Consider the following 27,174-nt stretch of genomic DNA (forward strand, 5'->3'; position numbering starts at 1 on the left):
TCAAAAAAAAAAAAGAAAGCTGCATGTGCTCTGTCTTCATAGGAAGAGAGACAGTGCACAGGGTTAACTGGAAAAGTACTTCATTTCTGCTCTTTGCCCAGCTTTACTTTTCCCTTAGAAAAACACATTCCACTTTGAAAATCCTGCCATGGGGTTCCATGCTTATTATGTCTCAGTGGATGCATTTTCAATTTAAAAAATATTTGATCTATTTCCAGCTTAAAAAATATTCTTCATACCAACTCTCTGCCAACTTAATCTGGGATCTGAGTCAAGTTCAGGTCTCCTATCATTACCACTCATAAATAAAGACTGCAGGTCAAAGTATGCCCTCAATAACCTTGGAGCTACCCTATTGCCTTCAGTGGTGACACAGAAATATTACTGACTGAACTTGTAATTAGGATGTGGGTAAACGGCTCCACTGAAGTAGTGAGAAACAGACTGGAACCCAGCCTCTGTCCCAGTGCTGCATGGGTTCTGCAGGGGCTAACAGGATACAAAACCATTAAAGCCAGTGGACCAGACTCTAGAAGCAAATGCACATATAGGTGGGAATAAGGAAAGGCTTGACTGCTCATCTACAGCTTTGACATAAAGCCATGTGTGAAATTGTTCATTTTGTTTTAACAAATATGGATTTTTGTAAGGAAAAAATCATTTTATTCAGAAACATTCCTTCCCCTTCACTAGTGCAGTTCTTCTTTTAACACCAGTAATACTTTTTCCTCCTCCCTCCTATGCAACTTCTACATGTTCTACAAATCCTTTTCTCCATGCGTCTGACCAACTTTCTCCATGTATCTCAACTAAAGGTTGTTAGTGAGACACCTAAGGAAACATCCTTCTAACTTCTCTGATTTCAGTATTTATAAAGCGGGGACAACAGTATTCATCCACCTTATAATAGCACTTTCCAATACCTGCTAAACATTTTCAGTTTGAGATAAACAATGCTACTGAAGTACCTACAGTCCATTTCTGGTCAAACACTGCACCAGCCATACAGGGCTTGGTGTTCTGTCAGATAAGACTGAGACGATCCGAAATATTATCAGACGATGAAAAAAATGGAAGTTGCAATGGCTTACTTCAAAGACAGTACATACTTTCTAAGCAAGAGCAGGCCTCATCTCTTATCTCTTCTAGAATATCAATGTGCAGAGAACAGATGCACCAACTGGGCTCAAAAATTAAATACAACTCAGAAGATGCCTGGTCTCAGAAAACCAACAGGCATGTCTATGTATTCAAACCATGTAGAATAAAGTAGAGCATTTTAATGAAATACAGTAAGAAACATGGATGATATTTTTCTTTCTACTGATGCTTTCTACTTTCATTAACCCCAGTAAAAACTGAAGCCACTAAACATTTCACAGAATCAGGCTGCCAGCTTTTCCAGCCATGTGGTTAATGAAATTAGTAATTATGCATGCGTATGCATACATACTGAATTTTTTTTTGAAATTTTTGACCATGAAAATATTTAATTTGCATCCAGATTCCAAACTGCTAGGGAGATCCAACTGCTGACTACTTCCTTTCCACAACAAAATAAACATCACATTCATAAATGCTTTGGACAAAAGGTTTGGAAGAGATTTATAAACAAGTGAGGAATGCAGTGAAAAAGTTCTGCTGTTACCATTTTATGCCAATTACCTAAATTAGTCTCTCAGGAATTCCTTCTGCATACAGATTTTTTTCATGCATGTAATGAATTTCATAATTCACTGCTTCTGATCTGACATTTAGGTCTGGTAAACTACCCTACATTTGAACTTAAGAGACTCACCTGCCACAATTTTACACTGATAATAATGCTTCTATGCATTATTCCCAACTTATTTTGGCATTAGGGTAAAGCAAGGGCATAATTTCTTATAGTAGACTCATAGACCTGAAATATGACATGCAGTCCACCTCCTAGGGACCAATAGAGGGTATTACCAGCGCTCCGTTTTCATAGCTGAGATATTCGCCACAACTGTTTGAAATCTGTCACCATATTCTGTGACTGAATAATACTTTTTTATATCTATGCTTACACACATATCTATATATACATGATCACACACATATATTATATACACACATATATGCAAACATATGTATTTCCCTCAATTCCTATTTCCAGTACCTTTCCCACTGTTCCAGTCAGAGATGCAGAGCTCATATGTTCTGGATTTTATAAAAATATACATTTTTATATAAAAAGGAAACTGAATTTGTCATCCCTTAATCCTCTGTTGCAGAGAATCTCTTTCCTCCACACCAGCTCCCTATGCTTATTAAGCTTTCCAACTATTTTCAGAACTCAGGCTTTATAAGCAGAGGCTTCACTGTAATGGAGCAGAGAGATAACAGTGCCTCTCTACACAGCTTTGTCACTGCTACCCCTGAAATGATGTGTAGAGCTCTATGCATTTCATTACCAGAAAAGAACAGCACAACACAAAACAAAAGAGAAAACTGATAAAGAACTGCTGTTCAACAAGGAACAATGATCATTGCTCTAAGCTCATGTCTGAAATCTTTAACTTCACACTAGATAGCTCATTTGTCTTGTTTTTCATTTGCTGAAATATCAGTTGTATAAGAAAATTAATGTAATATGACATACCACAGTAAAAACTGTCATTGCCCTAACATGACTGGATCCCCAGAAAAATGACCTCCTGGAATGTGTATCTGACAAAAGGTTTAAGAAATATGTAGGATCAAAATGCAACCTTTGTTTAAAAGTGAAGGACAGATTAAGAGGGGTTTGAATGTGAAAGAAGAATTAAGACTCCAAGGTCTTATACCAAGTCTTGCCTTTCACATGGTCCTTAAGAGCCCAGTCCACAAAAGGATTAACTATCTCTTGTCAGTGTATAAATCTAAAATTCAGATCTTTGAAGTAAGTGCTCAGCTGTACTAACATCCACAAAGCTCCTCTCAGATGCTGGATAAAATATTGTAATACAGCTGTAAATCTGGACATTCACACGTGCAACCATTCCCAGGATCCAACTGCTAAAATTCTTTTTAAATAAACATGTTGAACTTGTAGCTGGCATCAGAAATTAAAACCCCTAAAATACAGGAAACAAAATTGTTTTTATAGAGATTTTAAGGCAAAAGCGATAGGTATCAATACCCACTGATATTCCATCATAGACCTGGGCCTTCAAAAAATGTCTGTTTTAGGAGTACTAATGACTGTTGCTTCATTTGGTGCTCAGCTTCTTAATTACTGACCTTTAGTGGAAACTAAGCAAATTTGCTATGGAAAAAGAAAGAAAACAGCTCAAGTTCCTCAGAACGCTGTAAACATTTCCATGTGAAGACAGCTTTCTCACACTAGGAACCGCTAGCCTGGCAGCTCCCAGGACTTAAGCTATCTGAACTGGCAGCTTGTGTCTGGACACTCACCACCTACAAGATGGGCCAACAGAAAACTCGTAACTTGCCACCGGGAAGGAAAGGTCATCTTGGAGGCAAAGAAAACGTCCCCAGAAAAACAATGAGTTCACTAATTTGAGGTATAGATGACAGAGACATGTTTTTCCTATGCTATCATTTCTTTATGTTTGTCACAGAGAGCATTGCCCGAACCTACAGAGCAGTGTTTAAGCACCTTGGCAGAGAAAGCAAGAAGGCAACCTACCTGAGCAGGTTCCCCCACTGGTGGGGTGTGGAGGGAGCATTACTAGCAGAGTGAGCTAGACACACAAATGGCTGCTTTCATCTTTAAATTATTCTGCTATTAGAATAGAGGTGCTCCGGGCATAACATTTGCAGATTGTTTTACCAGCTGTTTCTAAAAATACCATGTTAGTGAAGGAGAGGTATTTTCCTCTCCCTCCAAAATCATTTTTGTTTGCCTTTCCTTTCCAAGGGAAAAGCGATAGATATGGAATCCAGCATATGCTGGAAAGATCACACAGCTTCAGGGATGGACTTTTACTGGTGCTGTTCAAACTATAACGACAAGCTATGAATGAAACAACTGAAGATGCTGAAAAATACTACCCCAACTCGTTTGATAAATTTAATTAATGGTTGTATCCATCTAACAAAATTGATGTAGAACTAGTGACAGATGTCACTATATGGAAAAGTACAGGTTCATGTTCTGGAGAGCCAAGCAACGGAGAAAGTAACTTGAAAAACTGAAAAGAATTAGTGAAAAAACTCCTAAATTAATGAATGGTGAAGGTTATGCTAAAGAGACAAGCATACTGAAATCCCCACACAATGCTTATGACTATAAAACTTAATACATACATATAGGATACAGGATACTACTTGGCAACCTCAGCAGTGAAGTGAGTGTGTCCTAATTCATGTGAATGTAGCATATTGTGACAAAACTCTAACAAAGAAGGGCATTAAAGATCTGAAAATAAAAATAGTTACTGAGTTAAAAACAAATCCAAACAAACCAAAAAAACCTTGCATTGTTTCCACTTGCTTCTGGGTAGTCATTTTACTTCACTTGTTTATTTTACAATTCATTCACAATTCTGAAAACCATAGAAAGAACGTTGTTCAGCAATATACATATGCACATTTTGTGGATTGTTTTTAGGATAAGAAGACCAAAAAAGTTTATTTTGCAATGAGATACTTTGTTTGAATGCGAACTTTGATTTTTTTTTTTTTAATTAAATTTCAAAATTAAAGCAATTTTAAGATAAAAAGTTGAAAATTGCATTTTAGGGGTCATACAACATTTTCTGCAAATGAATTTGACAAAGAGGGTTCAGAAGAATTTAGTTGGTGTTCCTGCATTACTTTGCCAATACCAAATCCTTACATTTTACCAAAGAATTAGGACAAAATGTTTTCAACAGCTCTTCCAGTCTCTGTATTCTGTTTGGGTTTATATGACACGTTTAATCACATGAAGCAAAGGGCGTCAGGCAAACCCCCAAAAGCTCTCAGTTATCTTATCCGAAAACAAAGCTCAAAAGTCCTACATCATTTCATGCTCAGAGCTTGCTCACTCTGCTGTGTGGAGCATGTCACAGTGCTTTGTTCATGGGAAGGCTAGCTCTTAAATCCCACATTCAGCCACTGGAATAAGGGCAAATCTGGTAGTATGTCCAACCCACTGTACCAAAAAAGTTCTTTTTTCCTGTGGATACACAGATATTCCTGCTACACCGCCAAGTCACTTAACTTTCTCTCCAGCTGTCAAGCCCTCCTTAATCCTCCCCACAGCTCTCTGAGTGCCCCTAATTCCCTGGCAGAGATAAGTGATTCAAAACTTGGCCGGGGGCTGACCCTTCTACTCCTCTCTGCTGCAAATTCAGATGTGTGCCTGGGGTCCTCTACCACAGACGATGCTGAGCTCTCAAACCTGAGAGCCACACTTGCCTGTGCTCACAGAACACCTCCCCTTTCTCACTAGGATGCACTGGTTGCTTTCAGAGATATACAGAAGTGGAAGACTTGAATTAACAGAACTTAATGGGAATATGAGAAAGAGGATTAAGCAAGATACAATCTATTTGTTCCCCATTTGCTTGTAAATCTCCTAAACAAACTTATTCTGCTCTTCTATTTCTGTTCCCCCAAATGCTCCTTTTAGCAAGAACAGAAATATAGAATTGACATATTTATAAATATATATGTATATACAGAGAGAAAGAGAGTACGTGCACATGATTTGCTATATATTAATGATCCACATTTCAACACTAAAATAATTAGAAGACAGGAGAACTACAGATTCTGGGGGAAATACAGAAATAGAAAATAAAATAAAATAATAAAATAAAAATCTCCAGGCACTCAATAGTAGAGTTGTTGCTTCATGGAGAACAAGAAGGAGCAAGAACATGGTGAGCAAGAGGAAAAAATCGAAATTATATTTTGATACCCTGGAAAATACCTGGACAAATTACAGAGCTATTTTTGCTTTTTTTGATGTGTCAAATACAAGGTTTATGAAGCCCCCAAGATTTTAGTAGAGAAAACAATAGTCACTAAAACTAGTATCTAAAATTGGTTATACTTGTTTCAATATCAGGGGAAAAAAGAATTATTGAAATCCATTAGGAAACATGTATATAATCAAAACTATTAAGTTTAAAAATGTTTTGCATTTCTGCTCTTCTTCAGAGTCGGAACCTTTTGCCCTTTTAAAGGTGTCTGACACTCATTCTCTCATACTGAGACAGACTGAAAGCAGTGAAGAGACAGAAGTGCTCTGAAAGAAGATAATTTTGAGATTTTTGTATGTTTGGCTGTAAAATAGTTGTAGTTCCTCCTGAATGCCAAAAGAGGAGCCAATGATCCTTATAACACCAGTCCTGGGGACCAAACAGCTTTAGTTTTTCTGAGACCCAGCAAAGTCCAAAAATGAATCTTCCTGTGTGGAGCATTCATAAGATTTTACTAACATATTTATTAGTGCAATTGAATTGAATTGCAGAATAAAATATTTTGTCCAGTTAGTGGAAATCTGAGATACCAAATCAAGTTAGTCTGGTTTCTTTTTCTTTTTTTTTTTTTTTTCCTCCTTCTATCCCTGATTTCAAGACTGCCATGATCTTTGTCTCCTGCTCTTCATATGACACTCAATGCAAAATGCAAGTATTAGCACTTCACATCACTCAAGATCTGGGATTCCCAGATGCTTACAGTTGGGATAAAACAGTGATTTCTAGCTCTTGTGATCAATAAATTGAAACTGAAAAAGGCAGAATTCAGGCAAAGTAGTAATCCCTTTGACCTGATTTGGTATCTTAGGAACTACTTTGGTTGAAAATGGAAGGAGAATAGGTTGTACTGCTCTGCTGAGGTATCATTCCACCTATTGAACATCAGTATTTACTGATACACAAGCCACCTTCAGGTCTAGGCATGATGACCAGAGGAAATATAAACAAAAGCCTTTATGAACAAAACTGTATCTCTGTCCATAGTATTAGTAAATGTTCAGCATGTTTTCCCTTTAACTGAACGTTTCCCTAATCTCCTAAAAGATTCACAGATATTATTTATCTTCCAGAAATCAGATAGTTCCTTCTTGTCTAAAGCTAATGAATCGGTTGCTATAGGCATTTAAAGGTCTAATACACATACATTTGCCTTTGGCAAAATCTTTCCCTGAGTCATGTGCTACCTCTTCTCTTCCACTGAATGTGTCATTGCCTATTTTTTCTTTCTTTCCCATATATTTTATGAAGCTGAAAATCAAAGCTAACAGGGACAAAAAGCAAGTCCCAGCAGGTTGAAAATATCATATCTTAGTATTTTAGACATGTGTCAGCTTGATAACATAGGCACAGCACTGGAGGGATTGCCAGAATGTGACAGTGCACATGGCTTCAAGTTTAGAGAACACGCTTCTAAAAAAGTCTGGAAGGCAGCAAGGGCAAGGTAGCCAGACTGTGGGTCTGATCCTGATCTCCTCCTGATCCTACATAGAAAGGCAAGGAACCTTACACCAGCTAAGTCATGCTGGAAAAACTGTGAAGTTTTTGAAGAAAACTTCAGGATACTGAACACTGATGGAAGTGCTGATAGAAAAGATCTGTATAGTAGTCTACACATGGTATTTATTTATGGAGCCTGAAAACAGTTCATTCCAATTGCATGTGTTAATGTTAGAGGAAAATGTGATATTTAATAAAAACGGTTCCATGCAGATATTTCCTGACATGGAAATACTTGTTTTTTGTATCCCTCACCTGCTTCCCATTGCATTTAATTTCAGGGAATTCTTGTTGCTTTTGTAGGTTTGTACCTATTTCATAAAAATACATAATGTTACTTCCACAGCAAGTGAAGATACTAATAAAACCTTAACAGTGACATTGTTTGCTTGTACATTTTTAATAGTTAGCAACATTTTACTGTATTGTATAGCAACTTGCACCTGGATATCAAAGCCTGTTAAAATATTAATTACATCTCCCTCTTTCCCTTCATCTCCACCTCATTTGTCTAAGAAATATTTCATTTATCCTGCCTCGCAGGTAGGTAAATGAGCAAAAACAGAGAAGGAGCCAACAGCAGAACTGGGAGAGGCACACTGGCGTTGAGGCTTTTTATCATGGGTTTTAACAATTCACCCCCCAGCTCTCCCTTGTGAAGTGACAAACGGCACAAGAGCTGAGGCCAGCAGCCATCCCTGATACAGAAAACAAAAGTATGAACTATTTCAAGTGCCAGGAATCCCTATGAAAGTGAATGCAGTAGGACCTGCAACAGCACCTCCTGCATCGGAAGGAACCTTTGGCTCTCTGCAGCAGACAGCCAGTGGCAGGCAATGCAGCAGCTGCACCAGGAGAATAAAAACAACCATTCAGCAGGACAAGGCAGCTCATCCACAGCCTGGAGGTTTGCGTCCTGATGAACAGACACTTGTTTAACTCATCACAATACCAGGACATGAAGGTTACCCTGAGCCTCATGATGCAGAGGGACTAAAACTCAGATTGTTCTGCTCCGATAGCACCTGCTGCTTGAGTTTAAAAGAAAAAAAAAAAAAAGTTTCTTCCACTGTTAGCAATACAGGGCTCACGATACCCAGCTGGACTGTTCTGGTCTGTCTGACAGAGGGCAGTATTACACAGAACCATGAACCTGTTGATTATACTGCAATTCCATAAGCAGCTGCTCTATTTAAACAATTTCCAAGAAAAAGATTTAGATTTGGTAGGAATCAACAGTTGTGGAAAGCACTGAGATATAAAACTTAAATCTAGGAAGCTTTAAATATTGATTTATTTTTGATATAATTAATGTCAGCAATGTCTCTTGGATCATATATAAATAAAGAAAACTGAACTGTGCCTAAGATGATAGGTTTTATTGGTAATAGAAAAGCTATTTTCTTTTTATCCCTGTGCAACTATATGACACATACATACTGGGAAGTTAAATGAAATAATTAAATGAAATAATTCCGTATTGGACATCTAAATATATCCCATCACTTCCCTCTTCTGGTAACTTTTAGATTAAACAGGTAAATCTTAGATTAAACAGGTAAGTTTATATCATGCTCTTGTGAAGAAAGTTCACAGATTTTGTCATCTTGTCCCTTCTGCAGAACAAACTAATTAGTGGAAAAACAAACAAACAAGCAAAAATTTAGCTAGGCTAAAGGTAAGTGTGAGTATGCTTTTTGTGCTGTCCTGCACATCATCTATAAGGATACTGGCTGCCTCTTCCCCCATGAGCATGAGTTCATGCCCCCACTGATGCTAGCTGAAGTACCCTAACACCCTAATGTGGCTCATTCATTTAGTGGAACAGAATTAAGTATTTTGGGAAATGCACCACTGTACAAAACAAAGGATGTTTTTTTTTCCCCTAAAAAAAGGTTTAAAGTCTAAGGAGACACCTGAAAACTCATCTTTTTTTCTTCTGCCTTACACACTGCTGCACATTTATATTGCCCATGGCAGAAGACACTCCAGTTGCCTTTCCAGAATTGTGTTCAGCTTACATAGGCTAACAACAGCAAGGCAATTTTTACGAGCTTCGGTTAAGAGGCAGATACTACATAGCAACAAAAGGAAGACTGAGCCCCTAAAGGTACACCATTTTTAGAATCTTAAGTATATCCTACATTTTTGTGTCCTAAGTACAAACCTATTATCAACTGTAGATTTTAGAAATACATTCACACAGATACAATTTCAGTTCTACATGCACAGATATTCCCTTCCCAGAACTATCTTTTATGAAAAGACCTATGTACTTTCTATTTAACAGACAGCCTGCACCATCCTTAGTGTTTCCTGGCACCCAAAGCACAGATAACAGGAATTCTACCTCTAAAATATCAGCATGCATGTGCAAATTCCCTAAGAACCGGTCACACATAAGAAGTCACTTCAATGCCAGCAAACTGTTTTTAATAGTGAAATGGTAACAGTGTTTGAAAACCTTCCAGCTGCAAATTTATCTTTCTTAAGAAGCCTTATGGACACCTTGCTATGTCCAGCCTGAAACCTCAGGTTGCCACTCATGGCATCATTCAAAGCTTGCTGCCCCTTTGTGGACCCCCCACCTCAGGAAAGTCGGGAGGGAAGGAGGGGAAGGGGAAGGGGGAGAGGGATGACAGAGCAGCGGGGAGCTTACGAACAGAGAACAGAATCACATAACAACACCGGACCAATGGACTCCAAGACACACCGACAAGACAAATGGACACAGACAAGACATAAGATTGCTACTGAGAAATAAATAAATAAATAAAAGAGCAAAAACCCCATAACACAAAGTAGGTATATAACACTGAGGCTGCAAGAAGCAGCCAATGGTATTGGCATAACTATTCCAAAAAGAAGAAATTATAATACAACTAAAAATGAAAAATAAAAGAATATCCCCCCAAATCATATACTACGGACTTGCTTGGTTAGCCTGAATGCGTAGCTCTGATGAAACACGAGATGGCGTCATCACAGGCCATGCACAGATTAATGAAGGCCATGGTTAGTTGAATCAGCTAAACTACAGCATGCCACAAAAATGATCTTGCACTGACCCAGAAATAAAAGATACAACAGATATTCTGCATTGCAATAAAATTCTTTTTATGCCATCTGCAGTTTGTAGGTTTTTTTTGTTATTGTTGGAGGAATTTGTCCTGGGAGAATGCAGGGGTAAAGGGGATTCTCTTTTTCCTTCTAGATAGTTTATTCACTGAACTCAATTTAAAAAAAAAGAAAAAAAGAAGGGGAATAAGGGAAGGGAAAAGATGGGATAGATTTTCAGAAGTTTTAAAAAAGAGAGGGAAAAGAGAAAAGAATAGAAAGAAAGGCAGGGTATCTTCATTCTTTTGCACACAACTTTCTTGGGATGTCTAAAAATGTGGTTTTCTTAAGGATGGCAAGAAAAGATTTTGTTGCCTTTATTGGTTTGCAGATCTATATCTCTTTTTTTGAGATGATTAAAACATTATTTTGTTGGAAGAACTCCAAAAGTATAAATTGAAAAGTACAGCAATGATTTTAAAAAATAAAAAAAGCGGTATGGCACCATTAAGAGCCAAAAAAATGATAAAAAAAATAAAAAAATACAAAGGAAAGAAATAAAAAGAAAATAAATATAAATCACCAAAAATTCATGCGGCACAAGATGAGGTGAAACGACAGAAAATGTTCTTCAAATATATACAATGTATATATCTATCTATATATACACGGAGTATGTGTGTATATATCGATGGATATACCTGTATAATTTTTTTATTCTCCCTGGCCCACCCTACCCCAAGGCTAATTGGTAGATGAAACTATTGATTAAAAGTAAAAATAAATAAATAAATAAATAAAAGGAAGAAATAAAAAACTCCAACAAAAAAAAGAAATTAACATGCTTTGTTCACCAAGAAATAACAATATCATGCATCTGTCCACGCCAGCGGATGCCAGGGTTAGATGAAGGCATGAATTTCTGTGTAAACGTGATTGGATGATAGGGGCTACTGCTGATATTGGTCATTTATTGCTTTAGTATACACGCTATATGCATAGATATATATATATATACACACACCGTATATAGTGTATATATAGATAAAATATACTCATGGGTAGGGCCTTTGTAGTGTACATAGGAAAAAGGACCAATATGCTGAAAACCAAACTCAATATAAATTCCTAACACAAAAAAGAACAAAAGATCCTGTAAGTTGTCTGCATGATCAATTAGTAAAACTTGTTCATCTGGTTTTGTATTGGCTATAAGACCATAGCTAGGAAATTCCATCAAATGAGAGATGCTTTTACACACCGGCAAGTGCCACAGGGCAATCCGCCTCCTTGGGGGTGTTCTGGTGTTCAGCCTGTGAGGTGGGAAGCCTACTTCTTAGCATACTCTGAGACATGCACCCAACTTTAAAGGGCATTCCTCATTCACAGCACAAGAAATGAAGCAGGACTCCTGCTTGACACCAGGAGAGACTGGGGATAGCTGAGTACCAGATTTGTGGGGGATGTCTCTCCAAGGAGAGACAGAAAAATCCAGAGGGCAGTGGAGTGAGGAATTTGCCTCTACACCATCTTCTTTTAAAGAGATGCAAGTATCCAGATGCAGATCATATGTTTACTGAGATTCAAGGCTTGGATTCAGCAGACTATCAAAGTTAAGTGCCAATAAGATCTGGCAAATAGTTCTCATAAGAAATTTAGCCTCAAAGAGGACATGGTTTTATGTCTTCTAAACTATCTTTGAGTACACTGAAACCAAAGTCTTCAAATGGACTCTGCAGGGCAGTGGCTCTGATCCAGGACCAAGTCCGAAGTAATATATTTAGATCTTGGGATTCGATTCTGACCCATATGAAATCTGAAAGCTTTTGATTTGCAGGGCGGCATCTCAGCTGCCCTTGTCTCAGTTATAGCACAGCAGGTTCACAGTGATGTATATCATATCTCACAGCTGCAGCAGTGAGTTCAGTAACCTTTGCGTTACTGGACCATAGCACTGAGGGTGATGGAAGGCCAAGTTCTGGTGTTTGGCAGAAACTCAAGAGCTTTAAAAGCTACACATTATCAGAGCAACAAAGAGGGGCCTGCGCTAGGTTGAGTCATTTCATTTTCAATTTGCTGCAAAAGCGATCAGGCAAGCCAGAAGGCAATGTAAAATACACTGACCTGTCACCGAACAGGAGGAAGCAACTTCAAATGGGCCTAATTAAAAAACAACAACAAAAAAAAACACACCACCACAAACTCGCACACTAGAAAATACAGGAAAAATGATCTGGTTCTTTTCTTTCCACAATGTATATACGTTTAAGTACCAGTCCTTGGCATATGGCCAGAATCCTGACTTGGCTGCTGAAGTGGAAAGGCAAACATATCTGCTCAGCCAAGCCAGCACCACTGGATTTTGATAAGCCGGCTCAGATCGCTTTAGCATTTCACTGTGGCCTGGGCTGCGAGAGTGCTTCAGTAACGGGTGTATTGCAGACACAGTTCTACCTTCCCTGGATGCAGTGAGAATGGGAAGAAAAAGATAGACAAAGAAACCTAAATGAGGAGCACCACGAACCTGTTGCTGCTCCTTCTCATCATGATGCAATGAGTGAAGTTTACACTTCTGAAGATAAAAAGGACCTGCATGTCCTGCTGCCTTCTGGTGGCTTTGTATACCAGTGCCTCTGAGAGGAGGAAACCTCAAAATCCGGAAGTGTAAATCTCATCAGCAAGGGCCATCTGGGAGACTTTTCTACATATAATCAGGCCAGCTCTTTTTCTCAGTACCACAGAAATTCCCAGGGAAAAATCAGAACTCTGGCTCAGGCAGACCCCCATCCTATGGAAGGGGAATAGGATGATGTAAAGGAATGTCTAGTAGTTAAGAGAGTACCTTCAGCAGATTTTAAGTGAATCACATTATTTTACACAGCAGATACTCAGGTGTCTGTGGGCACTTACAGCTGCTGACTGTAACACATAGCAGGATTTTCAAAAGCAAGTCATTTCATAAATCCAGTTTGTACCTGTTTGTAGCATTAGATATCTAACTGTGTCAGGAGAGAGTTATTTTTAGTATGGAAATGTTGGCACTGAAATTTCATGCTAAACATCCTGTTTTACCAAATTTCTCCTCACACTTTGATTTTTCCACTGGCAGCATAAGCTGAAAACATTGCTATTGCAATTTATAGCCATTGAAGTAAGTGTGATTTCTGCGTTGAAACATAAATCACAAAAATATGCCATAGGAGGAGTCTGATAAAGACCCCATTTCCTCCTTTAACTGAAATGCTTGGCAATCAGAATAATAATAAAAAAAGAAGCTGAAGTCTTGAAATGTTAGTGAAGCTTTAATGAAATGATTCTTACCCACTCATTTGCACATCACTTGTGGTACATTAGTCCTTTTAGCGTGGTCCTGTAAAATTCATTCCTCACTTTCATTATAACCATTGTGCTGGTATTTCACTACTGCCTTTTATTTCAAATCCCAGTACCCACACTGTTCATGCTTTACTATTTGTATTATTTGGACCACTCTTTTGCCAGGTGGGGAGTTAAAAACTCAGAGTGATTTGTGAAAAAAAGAGAAGGGAGTAGGCTGAGCTATCTGTTAGCACTGTGTCCCTGCCATCCCTGACGACTTAAGGAAATAGAGAGTTTGAAGGCTGAAACATGGTGGAAGTTCCCAGCTACAAAGCATTGCCAAAATCAGGTTATTGCAGGACCAAGTTCTACCAAAAAATGCAGGCACAGAATGATGAATTCAAAACAAATGTGAAAGCACTAGCCTTGGGTGAATTTTAAAGTTATTATTGTATTAATCAAATGGCTTCAGGAAACTAGGAACATAACATTCATAATGCATTCTGGGGATTTTTTCAAAGCAAAAATAAATAAACAAATAAATAATAATCCCAAATAAATAATAAGACAAAGAAAAAAAAACACACAAACAAAACAAAAAAACTGAACTATTTATATGTTTCACTTTTAAGGACATAAGATTCTAACCAAACTCCTTTTTTTTTTTTTAAATGTACACAGAAATTCGATGATGTCTGTTCTCTATTATAGAAATGCTTAACTCATGACAAGCCTCAAAAAAGAAGACTTGAAAAAGCCTGTAAGAAATAAAATAGACTGCAGTTGCCTGCTGGATATCACATCATATATCTCACCAGAAAGAAAAGCCATCAATTTATCAAAATGTATCTGAAAGGAAGAAGTTGAGTCAGTTCCATATGGCCAGTCCTTCTGACTCTTTAATGGATACATTTTGAAGCATCACTGCAGATAACATGGCAAGAATTACTACGAATTTTGTTATGTTGGAACTATGTTTTGATATTCCCCAATTTGTTTGGGCTCACAGAAAACAAAATTAGTATAAATACATTACCATGTTAACTGTATTAAAAATCCCATGGACAAATGTATCCTTGTATATTTTCATCTTCAGAGCAATTAATGAGGATTAAAGAACACTAATAAACCACTACCGCTTCACTTTTATTTCTTGTCTGTTTTTCAAACTTTAACCCTCCCCACTTCATAAATCTTTATTATTTACCATGTGCCACATTGATATTTTTGCTTTCCCTCTGTGTCAGTGAAATAACGGCTACAAACATGTAAACTATTAATTAGCTAGGATCGCTTCTGGGAAGTGTGGCTTTCTATGCAAACAACTTTATATTAACCAAACAGTAATAAAATATTATTATTATTTTTTGTTGTTGCCAAGTCCATGGGATCCGATGCTTGGCTTGTATATTTTTTTATTTTATATACAGTGTGCATATACATAAGTATATATATACACATATACACACACATATATATACATATATAATTATATATGTATACATTCACACACATATCAATATATGTATGCATTGTTTTTTGCAAATGAAGTAAGAAAGCAAGCAAAACAAGACTGACCTGACTTACCTGTACTGGGTTCACAGTCAATGAAGTCTTCATCATCACTGGAACATTCAGCTGATGAAACAATGTCATCTGTTGTCTGGCATGTGAAGGGCAGGAACAAAGGAAAAAGAACAGAGGAAAAAAATATGAGATAGTTGCAAGCCAAGAGGCTGCTATGGAGGCAGCTAAGTACCCTAGAAAAAATGTTTCAGAATGGTTAACTTTTAAAATATTTAATTTGTACCAAGCATTCCAGCTCTGCCTGTGTAAATGGCACCCAACGTGGAGCTGGATTCCCCTGTCAGAGGAGTAGTGCTTTTACTGTGCTGTTGAATATTTCAGGTGGGCACAGGTGCGGGCTGCCTGCCGTGCTGTTTGGGCTAGCAGTGGCTGGCACTGTGCTGTCGAGCACAGTAGGTGCAGGGGGCTACGACACCTGCTTGGCTGGCAAACGTTCCTCTGACAGCCAAGGTAGATGTGTCCAGTTGGAACACGCTGAGTTCCTTGATAAACATCAATACCATGCAAGGCCAGCCAGAAGGCACCCACTGACAGACTGAACAGATCAGGCATGTCCAGGCTGAACATGCTTTCTGCAAAGAAAAACATACAAGATAGACCCAGATAATATGCATCACCCAGGCAGCTAACAGTGCTCTGCTGTGTTGCTGAATGCATCACTCTGAGGCAGAGGTACCTTCTGTTCTGCTAATGTACCTCCTGGGCTGGGAATCTCTTACATTTTCCAAGCTGCATTGCAAAGAACCGCTTCATGTTTTAGGTACACCCAACCAACATGCAACTGCACCTGCTCGCCTGCCAAATGAACTGGGATCAGTCTGGCTGTGACTGGGCTGACAGGCTGACAAGTCCAATTCTGAAAGGTTTAAGCGAAACTGTGACTGTTCATGGCCCTGACAAGTTTCATCACATTTCTTTGCATTTTCAGCTGGTGATTTGTATTATTATTATTATTATTTTTATTTTTGCTGCTGGCCTAATTAATGAACAGCATGTACTGCAGCATGTTAGAGAGATGTGTACTGGCGTCTCTTCCCAGCAGCATCTCCTGCCTATAATTGCTGCAATTAGTTGAATTAGTAATGCAGACCATTAGGGAGAGAGTCTGTGGCAGCCTCTGGACACAGGTAGTAACAGTACTGCACACAGTACAAAATTACCCCAGCTCAGCAGCATCGGCTTAGACTACAGCTTCTGCTGAAATTGTCTCCCTTAACAATTTCTCCTTGCAGAAAGCTGCCTTTTCTGCTGAGCAGCAGGATCAGTGGGATGTCTCCTGAAACAAAACAACTGATATGTACCTCACCAGGCAGGAAGTACTGCTTAAATCTCAGCTCTTCAGGAGCAGGATGGCTGTACTGCAGTACACTGTACTTCAGTACTCCAGGTGAATATTCCTGGGGATCTCACATCATGACAAACCTTCAAAATCCTTATTCTGGAAAAAAAATTCTCCAGCTTTAATTAAGGTCTCTTTTACATTTACACGCCTATTACGCTGCCTCCAAAATGCTGCATTTTCCCTCTTTTTACATAAACGAAGTATTTTGAGATCCTAATCTTGTCTTCAGCCACCCGTGGTTCTAATGCCAACAAGTGCCTCTCTGTCTTTTGACAGAAGCTCCTCGCACCCCCCAACTTTTTCTTTTTTAATTTGAAAATAGAGAAAAAAAACCAGAATTGAGCAGTCAGTCAGAAAGCTCAGATTCAGCCTGACGTTCATTCACTCTTGATTTTAGTGAGACAAGAAATAAAAATAGGACTGTTCAACTGTAAATGAAAATTATAAAAACAGAGGATCTGTAAAAAGGCAGGCATGAACTAAGGGAATCCCTAACACGTGTTACTTACTCTTGCACCAGCAATGCTGTATGGCTACTTTTTGTAGGATGCAATCTTGCAGTAATCTCATGCATAAACACTTTCATGGGGAGGCAAGATTAAGAGGTATCGAAGGTGGCACATACAGAGTAATTTCCTATTTTATGTGTTAAGGTCATTTTTTGGCATCTTCTCTCAGCCACGGAAAATGGAAGAACTTGGTTGAAATCCTTGTACTGAATTCTCTCTCAAAATGAACTGGCTTTAAAAGTTTGTCTGCTCAGTGAGAGGTCAAGAAAGGAGGAATGCACAAAAAATAAATCCACTTTCTATAATTCTGTCTCTGTCACATCTATTTTATGAAGCATTATTTATCCCAAAGGGCAGCAAACCACTTTAAAACTTCTGCAAACAGTGATCACATCCTCCAACAGTGAAATGCAGCTGTCCCTGGGTAGAAAGATATCAGTCTTTAATTGTACTACTGTAAAGTAATTTAGCATAATATGTCAACAAAATCATACTGAAAGAAAAAAAAAATTAAGGAGGCAAAATGTATCTATTGAAAATGCAGGTGCCTAAAGCACCCATGCTAAGGGAGTTAAGGATACTATTCTGAATAAAGAATAAATCATCCATCACTACTAGAAGGACTTACTTACACAGTACTGAGACCCTGGCAATTTTTTTGATTTCCAGGTTGGATTTAGGGTGTGTGGGTTTTGCCCCTAGTGGAAGATCTGACAATTGTCACATAGGGTTTCACAGAAATTATTTGCTTGAAGTAGGAAACTAACACAAAAATTTTAACAATGTGTTATCACTTACCAACTGCTGGACCTACTTGCCCATTTACTTGCTCACATCTAAGGGCTTCATGCGTCATTAACTTGGAATCAGATCCACTTGAATTGACAATCTGATTCACTATTGTAAAGAATAGGGAATTCCTTTCTAATTTCTTTTTTTCCTCTTGATTATTAGGGGCATCATATAAAACCTGAAAGGTAGCAATTTCAGAAAAAAGAAAAAAAAAAAGATATTTCTTCACATAATAAGAACTTTTTTTAAAACTGGGAAACACCTTGCAACAGAGTACTGTTGGGTGGTAAAGATATAAATGCACTTTGAAAGTGACCAAAATAAAGGTAAAAACATCCATCCAGAACAATTAAACACACTGAATTGAGCACAGAAGGTCCCTGTGCCACAGGCACTGAAGACCAAACAAGAATTCACTGCTTGCATTGTCCTGTTTGGAACTCTCCCTGAGTACCCAGCAGGGCCAGAAGCAGGATGCTGAGTGAAGTGAGCCTTTGGGACATCCCACCCAACCATGTGTGACAGATCCTGAACATCAGAAGATGCAGAATTTTGAAGCCAAGATGAGTTCTGAGCAGGACCTGAAAGGTCATGAAGCCTGGTCCTTTTTTATCTTGGACAATTTCCTATAATTTCCTATATAATAAGCAGCTTAAAGACAGTAAATAGAACCTACATATTATGCACTCTTAGATGCGTATTCTAGTTTTTCTTCTATAAAATACTCCTGCAGCTTGCTTTGGTTCTGAACAAAGGACACAGTCAGCCAGGCTTAAACAAAATTCAAGTGTGTGATGTGCAATACTTACCAAGCCTGACAACTCCAATCTGTACTTGCACTTTTACATAAGTAGTTGCACGCTTGAGTCTATCAATTAATCTCTGTCCTTATCTCCCCACCTCCACTGCATGCTATTTCCCTTGATACTCCAGTTTTCTTGCTCTGTGACTGCTGTTTGTCCCATGCTACTGATTTTGTATGTATAAAAATGAGGGTTAGAAAAGGAGAAAAACCTCCAGAAGTGGTGTTAGACTTAAGTCAAGGTCATTAATGAGATCTCTACAAACCACAGAAGAGATAAGTACACTAATCTGTCTTGCCATTTCCTATCTTGTATTTTTAATCTCAATACTTTCCATCACAATTCATCATTAACTGATTTTCTAGTCCCATCACATATTGGTTTTCCATGCACCTTCCGCTCAGATACTAACATCTGAATCATCCCAGAGGAATAAAGCTATTTCAGTGAGAAGCAGCAGGAAATTCCTGACCACAGAAACAGAGCTGAGGAAACCTCCAAAAGACCGTAACTTCTTGTAACTGGAATATGTAACTTTTAAAAGGGAATTTTCCCTGGATGATTATTAAACTTTTGCATCTACCAGATGGTACAGGCTAGCTGCAACCTCAGGAATCTCTCCATCATCAATTTATAATCAGAAACACTTTGCTGTGAGGCAATAAACAAAACCAGCTATTCCATTTCTGGTTCACTCTTAGCATTTTTGAAATTGAGCTGATTACACTCATCCATTGGCCCAAGGTTAGGTAAATGGATTTGTTCTTTAGTGTTGGTCCAGTAATCTAAACAGCTAACCTTTCTTATGTAGAGGCAACATGACAGTAAAGAAAGTTCCCTGTATGCTATGATGGAACCAATGTGTTTTCACTGGAGACAACACGACAGAGAAAATATTTTCCTATTCCATGTATTAGCTAAATTCTATATTAAAAATAATAATTCATACTATACTATTTTAAAATATGTATTTCATTTTTTAAAAATGCCAGCTTTGAAATTACTTGGCCCTGTATTAAAGGACATAAAACTAAAGATAGGTATTATAATAACTTTCAATAAAATTTCTCTCTGGCAGGAACCCTTTTTATTTCTTCCTCTGTAAGATTTTTTATGGCATTTATATTATTATTTTTCCTCTCCCTCTCTCTAGTGTTTAATGAAATTGCCTTGGAATAAAACTGGGGCAGGAGAAAGTGCTAAACTCTGAGTCCACCCTAGAGGATTTATGGGTGTATTTACCTTCAAATTCTTTCAATTTCACTGAATTGGCTCCCCGTTCCCTTCAATGACTTATTAGTTCTATAATCACCTCCTCCTAATTATTCACTGTAAGGGCCTCTTCAATCTTGCTATGGTGATACTTCTACATCTTTGTTCATTAAACTCTACATACAAGTGTAAGGGAAGTTGAGATGGCATGGCAAGACCTGCTCAAGATGACTCCATGCCTGTCCAATCTTTCCAAGTACCCAAAGCCGCAATTTATGTGTCAGATCCCACACCTTTGCTCCTTTGTTCTACACAAAATGGCAGGTGCTGAATCTTCCCTTTTCCCAACCATAAAATTTCTTTGACACCTTGCTCTTTGGGTGCACCATTATGTGAGAAAGATTAGGCATACTGGGTAAAATAAGTCCTGTCACAAAACAGCTTTATGAAATTATAAATAACACACCCTAGAATGATGGAGTTCTCACTTCTACTGGGAGAGAAAAGACAAGGACCCATAAATTCAAACCCTGCAAACAAATTCTTCCAGAAGTACATACTTGGCAGTTGCTTCAGTCTGTAAAGTAGGATTCAATTTTCCTACTCGCCTTTTGCTTGAAACTCTTCTGCACACTGCACATACTACTTCCAATTCAGCATCATTATTTGAAAAGTGACACTTAATGCTTTGTTGCAAGAGAAGTGTAAATCTCCTTGCCACCAAGGAACCACAATTTACAGTCCTTCTTGAGATATGACCACCACAATATACCAGGTACAAATACCTTACCAACACCAGGGAAATTCAGCTGTATTTATCTGAGCAGTGCATTTGCATTTCACACCTAAAATGTACAGAGATGAAACTCAGCAAACTTTTTAAAATCTGACGGCTTGAATCCCTCCTCTGCTCCCATACTGCCTTATTTCCTAAATATTTCAAACTTATTATGGAATATAGACAACATATAGTCTGCTGTGCATACCGGCACGCAGTGTGAATGCTCCCCCAGAACAGCAAATTGTTAGTGATGCTGTTCTGTCTTCTAGAAACCAAGACACTTTCTGGCTACAAGACAGAAGAGGAAGTTTAGGTGTAATTTCTAGCTTGAATACCTCAACTTTTCGTATTTTGGTAACTGGGCTTTTCAAAGCATTTGTATTCTGTTCATATTATTTCAATTTAACAGGAATCCTTCATCTGTCCTTTCTACATCTTTTATTTGTTTCTTACTTTCTTTTTAATCCTTATTTGCAAAATACCCCAGAGCTCATTACAGTATTGCAGGCCTGAGAGACTCAGCCTGGACAAATTCAAGCTACCACAGACAGATAAAAAGAATCTGCACACAAACAGGAAAATATTAGAAATGTTCCTCAAATCATAATGAGGTATTGTAAAAGAAGCTGCAATTTGGGGCTGTATAAACTGTTAAAGACAGTCTTGGATCTCTTATCAGTATTAATCCTCTCCAACCTGTTAGCATTGGTAGTATAACATGCATTTTCACATCATAACACAGCCACAGCTGCAAAGCTGTTCAAGCCCTTTGTATTCCACCCTCCACACCCCAAGATACTGTTGGGGTTGTGTCTGCCTCTGCAGAAGCAATGCATCAAAGAACATGAAACTAGTCATTTTTCTCCATATAGCTCTTCTGAGGTAAAAGCAAAGGGAAGAGGGCCAAATTCTCTGTTGTTTTAAATTGGCATTGATTTCAACTGGTCTACAACAATTTACACCAAGAAACCATAGCTCATTTTATTTGGTTTTGTGCAATACAATGCCAAAAGACATAGAGTAACTGAAAGCAACTTAGAGAAGAGCCACAGAAAAGATGGAAGGACTGAAGAGAGGTATGAATGAGACTAGCTTAGCAAAAACTAAACATCAGAGCTTGTGCATGACTTATCAAGGCCTATAGGTATGGTAAACATCTGCAGGTATTACAAGGGTTTAATAAATATCAGGAGAGAAGAGGAGCTATTTAGGGTTTTTCAGAAAATGTAGTGGATAAAATTCAGTAAAAAAAAAAAAAAAATTATGACTTCCAGCAAGAAAAATTTCAGTAGTGATCTTTATCAACTATGGAGAAGTCTCCCCAGGGAAATATGAGAAAACACTGTCACTGGGATTAGCAGGTACCCAAGCCATTCAGGTATGAATACCATTGGGGTAGGCCCTAGTGGGGAAGAGCTTGCCCCATTTATCTTCAGTCTGATCTAATTCAATCTAAATCAATCTGGTATGTGCATTCTCCCCATCACTACGTAATATAAGCACATCATTACACATTTCTCTTTGTCATTCCAAAGCAGGCAGTAACGCTATCCAGCACAGCTTCCAGCTAGTTGCACTCACACTAAGAAAATGTCAATGCTGAAGGCCTGTTCTTACCATGGGAACAAATCCATCCTTATGCTCCCAGGACCCTGTCTGGCTGGGAGTTTGTAGGTATCTGGGAAGCATGCACCCTTCAACAGTAGCCCAGCAAAGTACGTTTCCTGCTTTTGTGATCCTGGCTGGACATACAACCTGATTTGCTGTCAAATTGTATCACTAAGTAGGGATCATGAGAGAGCTACCCCCTAACAAAAACAGTCATTCGTCCATTACTACAGCAGGCAAGAGATTAAGTAACTAGTCAGTTAAGTGACAGAAAGCAAAAAATAATCCCTTCAATTGTGTGTCAATCCAGAGTCAGGGGCAGACATGTTTAAAAAGAGCCTCAAAAGCTGAATTAGTCCTTTGCAAACTGAAAGCCCGTCTCAACAGAATCAATAGTTCATTAAGTCTGCAAAGCCTGACTCTTCTTCACCAGGTTTGATGCCAAATTTCAGGGACTTTGTTCTGTCCCTAAGCTGTGCAAAGACAATGGGGAAAAATCATGTTTCTGCCTTTTGTCCCTATCTCCTGGCAGTGGGAAGGGTGATGGTGTTGTGAGAGGTGTGAGCAGAGACAGAGAGAGACGGGAGGGCAAACAGTGGAGAAAGAGAAGTGGGGAGGATTAATCTGACTGTTGTTAAAGGCACCCTAACAGGGGAAAGAGAAGTATTGAACCACAGCAGCTTAGCCCAACTTCAATGTACCTTCCCAAAAGCAGAAGGAATGTAATGCTACGTGGTGTTCTGCTGATAAGCAAATCCTTCTAAATCCTTTCAATTTATTTCTTGGCCTGAAGAAATTACATACTATTTAGGAGCTAACTAAATAAATAAAATTTCATCTCCGGGAATCTAGATTGGATGTATATTGATTATATATGCACACAGAGTCACTTGCTTTTCTGTTCCTTTCCTTTCCCAGCACTCCTTCCATCTTGATGTGGTAAAGGATCAACTGGCCGATCTTAAGTAACTTAACTCACAAGATCTGCAAGAGTTTTGGACTGGACTGTACAATATAAATTCTTGGCTTAAGTACAAAAGACAGTGTTGGCATGAGAAGAGAGCCTTTCTTCCTCCTTATCAACCTATTGCTCCTTCCCACATTAATTTGCCTGCACCCAAAGACGCACCTTGAAGATGAAAGTTGTGTGTCTATACACTGAAGTTATCTGAGTATACTGCTTCTCTGATCTTAATTTAAGCTACTATTGCTGAAGACACAACTTTCCCTCTGAAATCAGTGAGCTGCTGAAAGGGCAGAACTGCTGAAATTCAGGCACTGCTCAGGAGTTTTGGGCTTTCTGAAAATCACATCAAGTGACATTGTACTGTTTTGCAATGTTTGTCAGGAGTTTTCGAAAGGAAGACATTTTGACAAAAGCTGAATAAAGATTTTCAGACATATGTAGGTAAAAATCAACCTTTTGCCAGAATTTAGCATCCTCCCAGTATGGATCTTAGCCCCCTGATGCACATAGTCTGATGAACTAACTTAAACTGCCACAGACATAATTTTATTAATATGTTGAGCCATGATCTATACTTGCGGAAGAACAAACACATTATCTACTCCACCAGCAGAAAGCCAGGGCAGATCTCTGGGGAGCAGTAACTTCTTAAATTGCCCCAGTCCAAATTGCCAAGGACATTGAATCTGAACCCTTGTGCTACTTGATTTTATATTCCTGATACTGTCATAAATTCACTGTCTGACGTCAGGAAAACTGCCTCCTTCCCTCATGCTTCTGTTTATACTGCTATAAAATAAGAGGAAAACAACTTTTCTGCTCACTAGACGCACAATAAGAATTTTAGTAAACCTTTTAAATTCTCAAAGCAAAGCCTAAACACTGAAAAATCCTTTACATTTACTACTGGGAAGCCTATGTTTCAGAAAGTGAGACTCAAATGATCTGAGATGAATCAGCTGCCCTTTGAAGACTCAGCCTCTAGTAAGAGTAAATGGGTTTTCTTTACGTGCTAGCTTGCACTTAATAACTGTGTCAGAAGAATATTTTTCATTTACACTTTGCTCCTTTCCTGGAAATCAATATGTCGTTTGCTGGCATTTTCTCCTGGACATCTTTATTTAGCTTGTCTTTTCTTCCTCAGAGGGGAGGGAGTTGTATTTGATTTTGTTCTGTTATTGATTGGATCACTCCAAGCAAGAAATAAATAACTAAGTACATCACAGAAGCTTTAATGACAATCTCTTAAGCCTCAAAATCTGCACACCCTGTTGCACTCCCGTCTCACGCATGATTTAAATGAAAAAAACCAACCCTGTAAAGTGAGGTTACTATGTAGCAAAAACAAAGCAGCAGTGACATATGCTATTTAACTGGTATTTCTATTTATGTGCTCATTAATAAAACCACATAAGTCTTGTTTCTATTTTTAAAGCAGCATGCTTATTGCAGTAGTACTTAGTATTGGGATCTCATCATCTCTTACAAATGAGGCTTAACGAGAAATTAGATATGGGAGACCTTCTCTTAGCAGACATCTTACATGCTAGAAAATCTGAGCACGTTCATGTATTTATCACTCATGGAAGCGACAGCACAGCCTAATATGTTGCACGCATTCTGCAAAAGCCTGGTCCTGCAAATGGTGGTGGCAGATGCTGTGTCCTGGCTGCACTGAAACTCCAGGAGGGCCCACAGCATCCCTCCCCACATCAAACCACAATGGATAAGTGAACAAAACAATGTGCCACAGTAGGAAATGAATTCTACAGGAGACACACCAGTATCATTAAAAAAATTAAAGACATCTGAACACTCCTTTGATGAAGGTGTGGCCTAGATTTTTATTTAAACAGAAACCAAGTACTTCTATCCTTTATAATTTTCCTGATAACTTCACTTCAGTATTCCTTGTCTTGTACTGGACCATGACCTAGTGATGTTGTCCACTGGCAGCACCTACACCCTACACACAGCTGCATTGGGTCGGGGTGCACAGTAATCTCCAACATTTGTTTAAACTGGGGAGTTCTCCTCCTCCCCTGCTTATCTTTTAATTTCTGCTGCTTATTATTATGTAGGCCACAGAAAGTTGGCATATGTAATGGTAAAATTCATAAAGGAGAAAAAAACCCTTTCTATCGTCCAAACTGTGGCACTTAAATTCTAATGTGACAGGGTATGTTATTCGTAAAGTAACAATGAACATAATTACTCTGAATAAATGTGCCTTAAAACAGCTTCGGCAATTATTGTAAGTACCTCTGAGCCCAATAAGATAAACATCTATCTTTGAATATTCACATTAATGCATTAGACTACTCTTTCCAGGCAAATCTTCCTCTCTCTCTTCAAACATTAACACATGCTTAGAAAATGGCATTTAAATACTGTTACTCACAGGACACACATTTGCTCACCAGGGAAAGGGGGTTGCCACACACATTTAAACTTGGAATAAATGTAACACAGCATAAATAAATGTAGAATAAACCCTTGCCCAGTAGGTACACATCAGCACCTGGAATTGTTCCCTGAATAACATTATATATACAGAGGAGTTAACAAAGGAAAATAGCCACTAAATACCTATATATAAGCATAAAACCGCATACCTATTAAAAAAAGACCATAAATAGTCCTAGATTATAAACAATGAGAAGGTTCATAAAAACAAAGAAGGTCACAAAGAAGACTATGCTATAACATAGATTTCCCAGGATCATTGACAGGATGACTTAACCATAAGTCCATCCTTCTTCTTCTAATATAAGTACCTGTCAGCAGCTAGTATGGAAATACCTGCACACACAACAGACAGTATATATTAATGTTAATTTATTAACATACTAAGATATTAACATTAGTAAGGTAAATTCACATAAAAATGAAATTAAACAGTTCCAGACATTATTTCACCCAGGAATACCTCTGATGCTTATATCTGATGCTTAAAAATCAAGCTTTTCCAGCACTAGCACTTTTTTCTCTCTTTTTGATATGCAAATAGACTAACAGCTTTACTGAGGGGATAGGGACTGACTTCACTCTACATATTAGTGAAAAACAGACAACAAAAAAGTAAATAAGCAACTCAAGTCAGTGCCACCACCACCAGGAGTCACAGGAGAGAATTTACAAAAGTTAGAGACAGAATTTTTTACTGAGTTTCTAAATGCTGGTACTCAAAACCTACTGAAAGCAAACAGCACCTGAGGCACATGGTTGAATAGCCATGTGGTACTCTTACCAAAAGCTTGTGGCTAGGTCTCAAAATTGTACTGTTTAGTCAGCAAATGAACTGAAAAAAAAAACCACAAACCACCCAACAACAAAGTTTGTCCATCCCTCTCTAATGTTAAATAAGAGATCTACACAGTACTTCCATCAAACATTTACCCATCAGTTTAAACATATTTGGTCTATCAAGTATTGATGAAACCAGGTAAACTTCAACCTCCTGAGCTGCTGAACATAACAAATACCTCCTGGGACCCCATTAAATTTAAACTGAACTTCACTTAAATGTCACATCAAGTGGTCCAAGTTGCAAACGGTCGTCATGCAAGAAAATTCTGCATTAGGTAGGCAGACTCCCATGCACAACAGGCATGGGGAACACTTATCCCCGCTGGGTTTCTCTGCAGCCCCCGCCTAATCAGAACATTTGCTCTCTGTGATGGATAAGAAGGCCATTTTCCTTGCTTATTTACTTAGCTCTCTATTGGGTTTGATTAACTGTAGTAAAGGCAAATCAATCTT

The 27,174-nt window shown here is 38.3% G+C and overlaps 1 protein-coding gene across 10 annotated transcripts in view; it reads right to left on the bottom strand.

Annotated features, from left to right (window-relative positions):
- The window catches only part of NRXN3 (neurexin 3), a 973,627-nt gene that overhangs the window by 22,773 nt on the left and 923,680 nt on the right, over positions 1–27,174 (bottom strand). For 6 of the 10 annotated variants that reach the window (XM_072038404.1, XM_072038409.1, XM_072038408.1 and 3 more), the window contains one exon: positions 15,390–15,474. In XM_072038404.1, the coding sequence (XP_071894505.1) occupies positions 15,390–15,474 (85 nt within the window). The remainder of the gene's footprint in view (positions 1–15,389; positions 15,475–27,174) is intronic. The other 4 variants (XM_072038406.1, XM_027458763.3, XM_027458759.3 and 1 more) reach the window with 1 other exon arrangement.

This window comes from Anas platyrhynchos, chromosome 5 (genome assembly GCF_047663525.1).
Source record: "Anas platyrhynchos isolate ZD024472 breed Pekin duck chromosome 5, IASCAAS_PekinDuck_T2T, whole genome shotgun sequence".
NCBI classification, from domain to species: domain Eukaryota; kingdom Metazoa; phylum Chordata; class Aves; order Anseriformes; family Anatidae; genus Anas; species Anas platyrhynchos.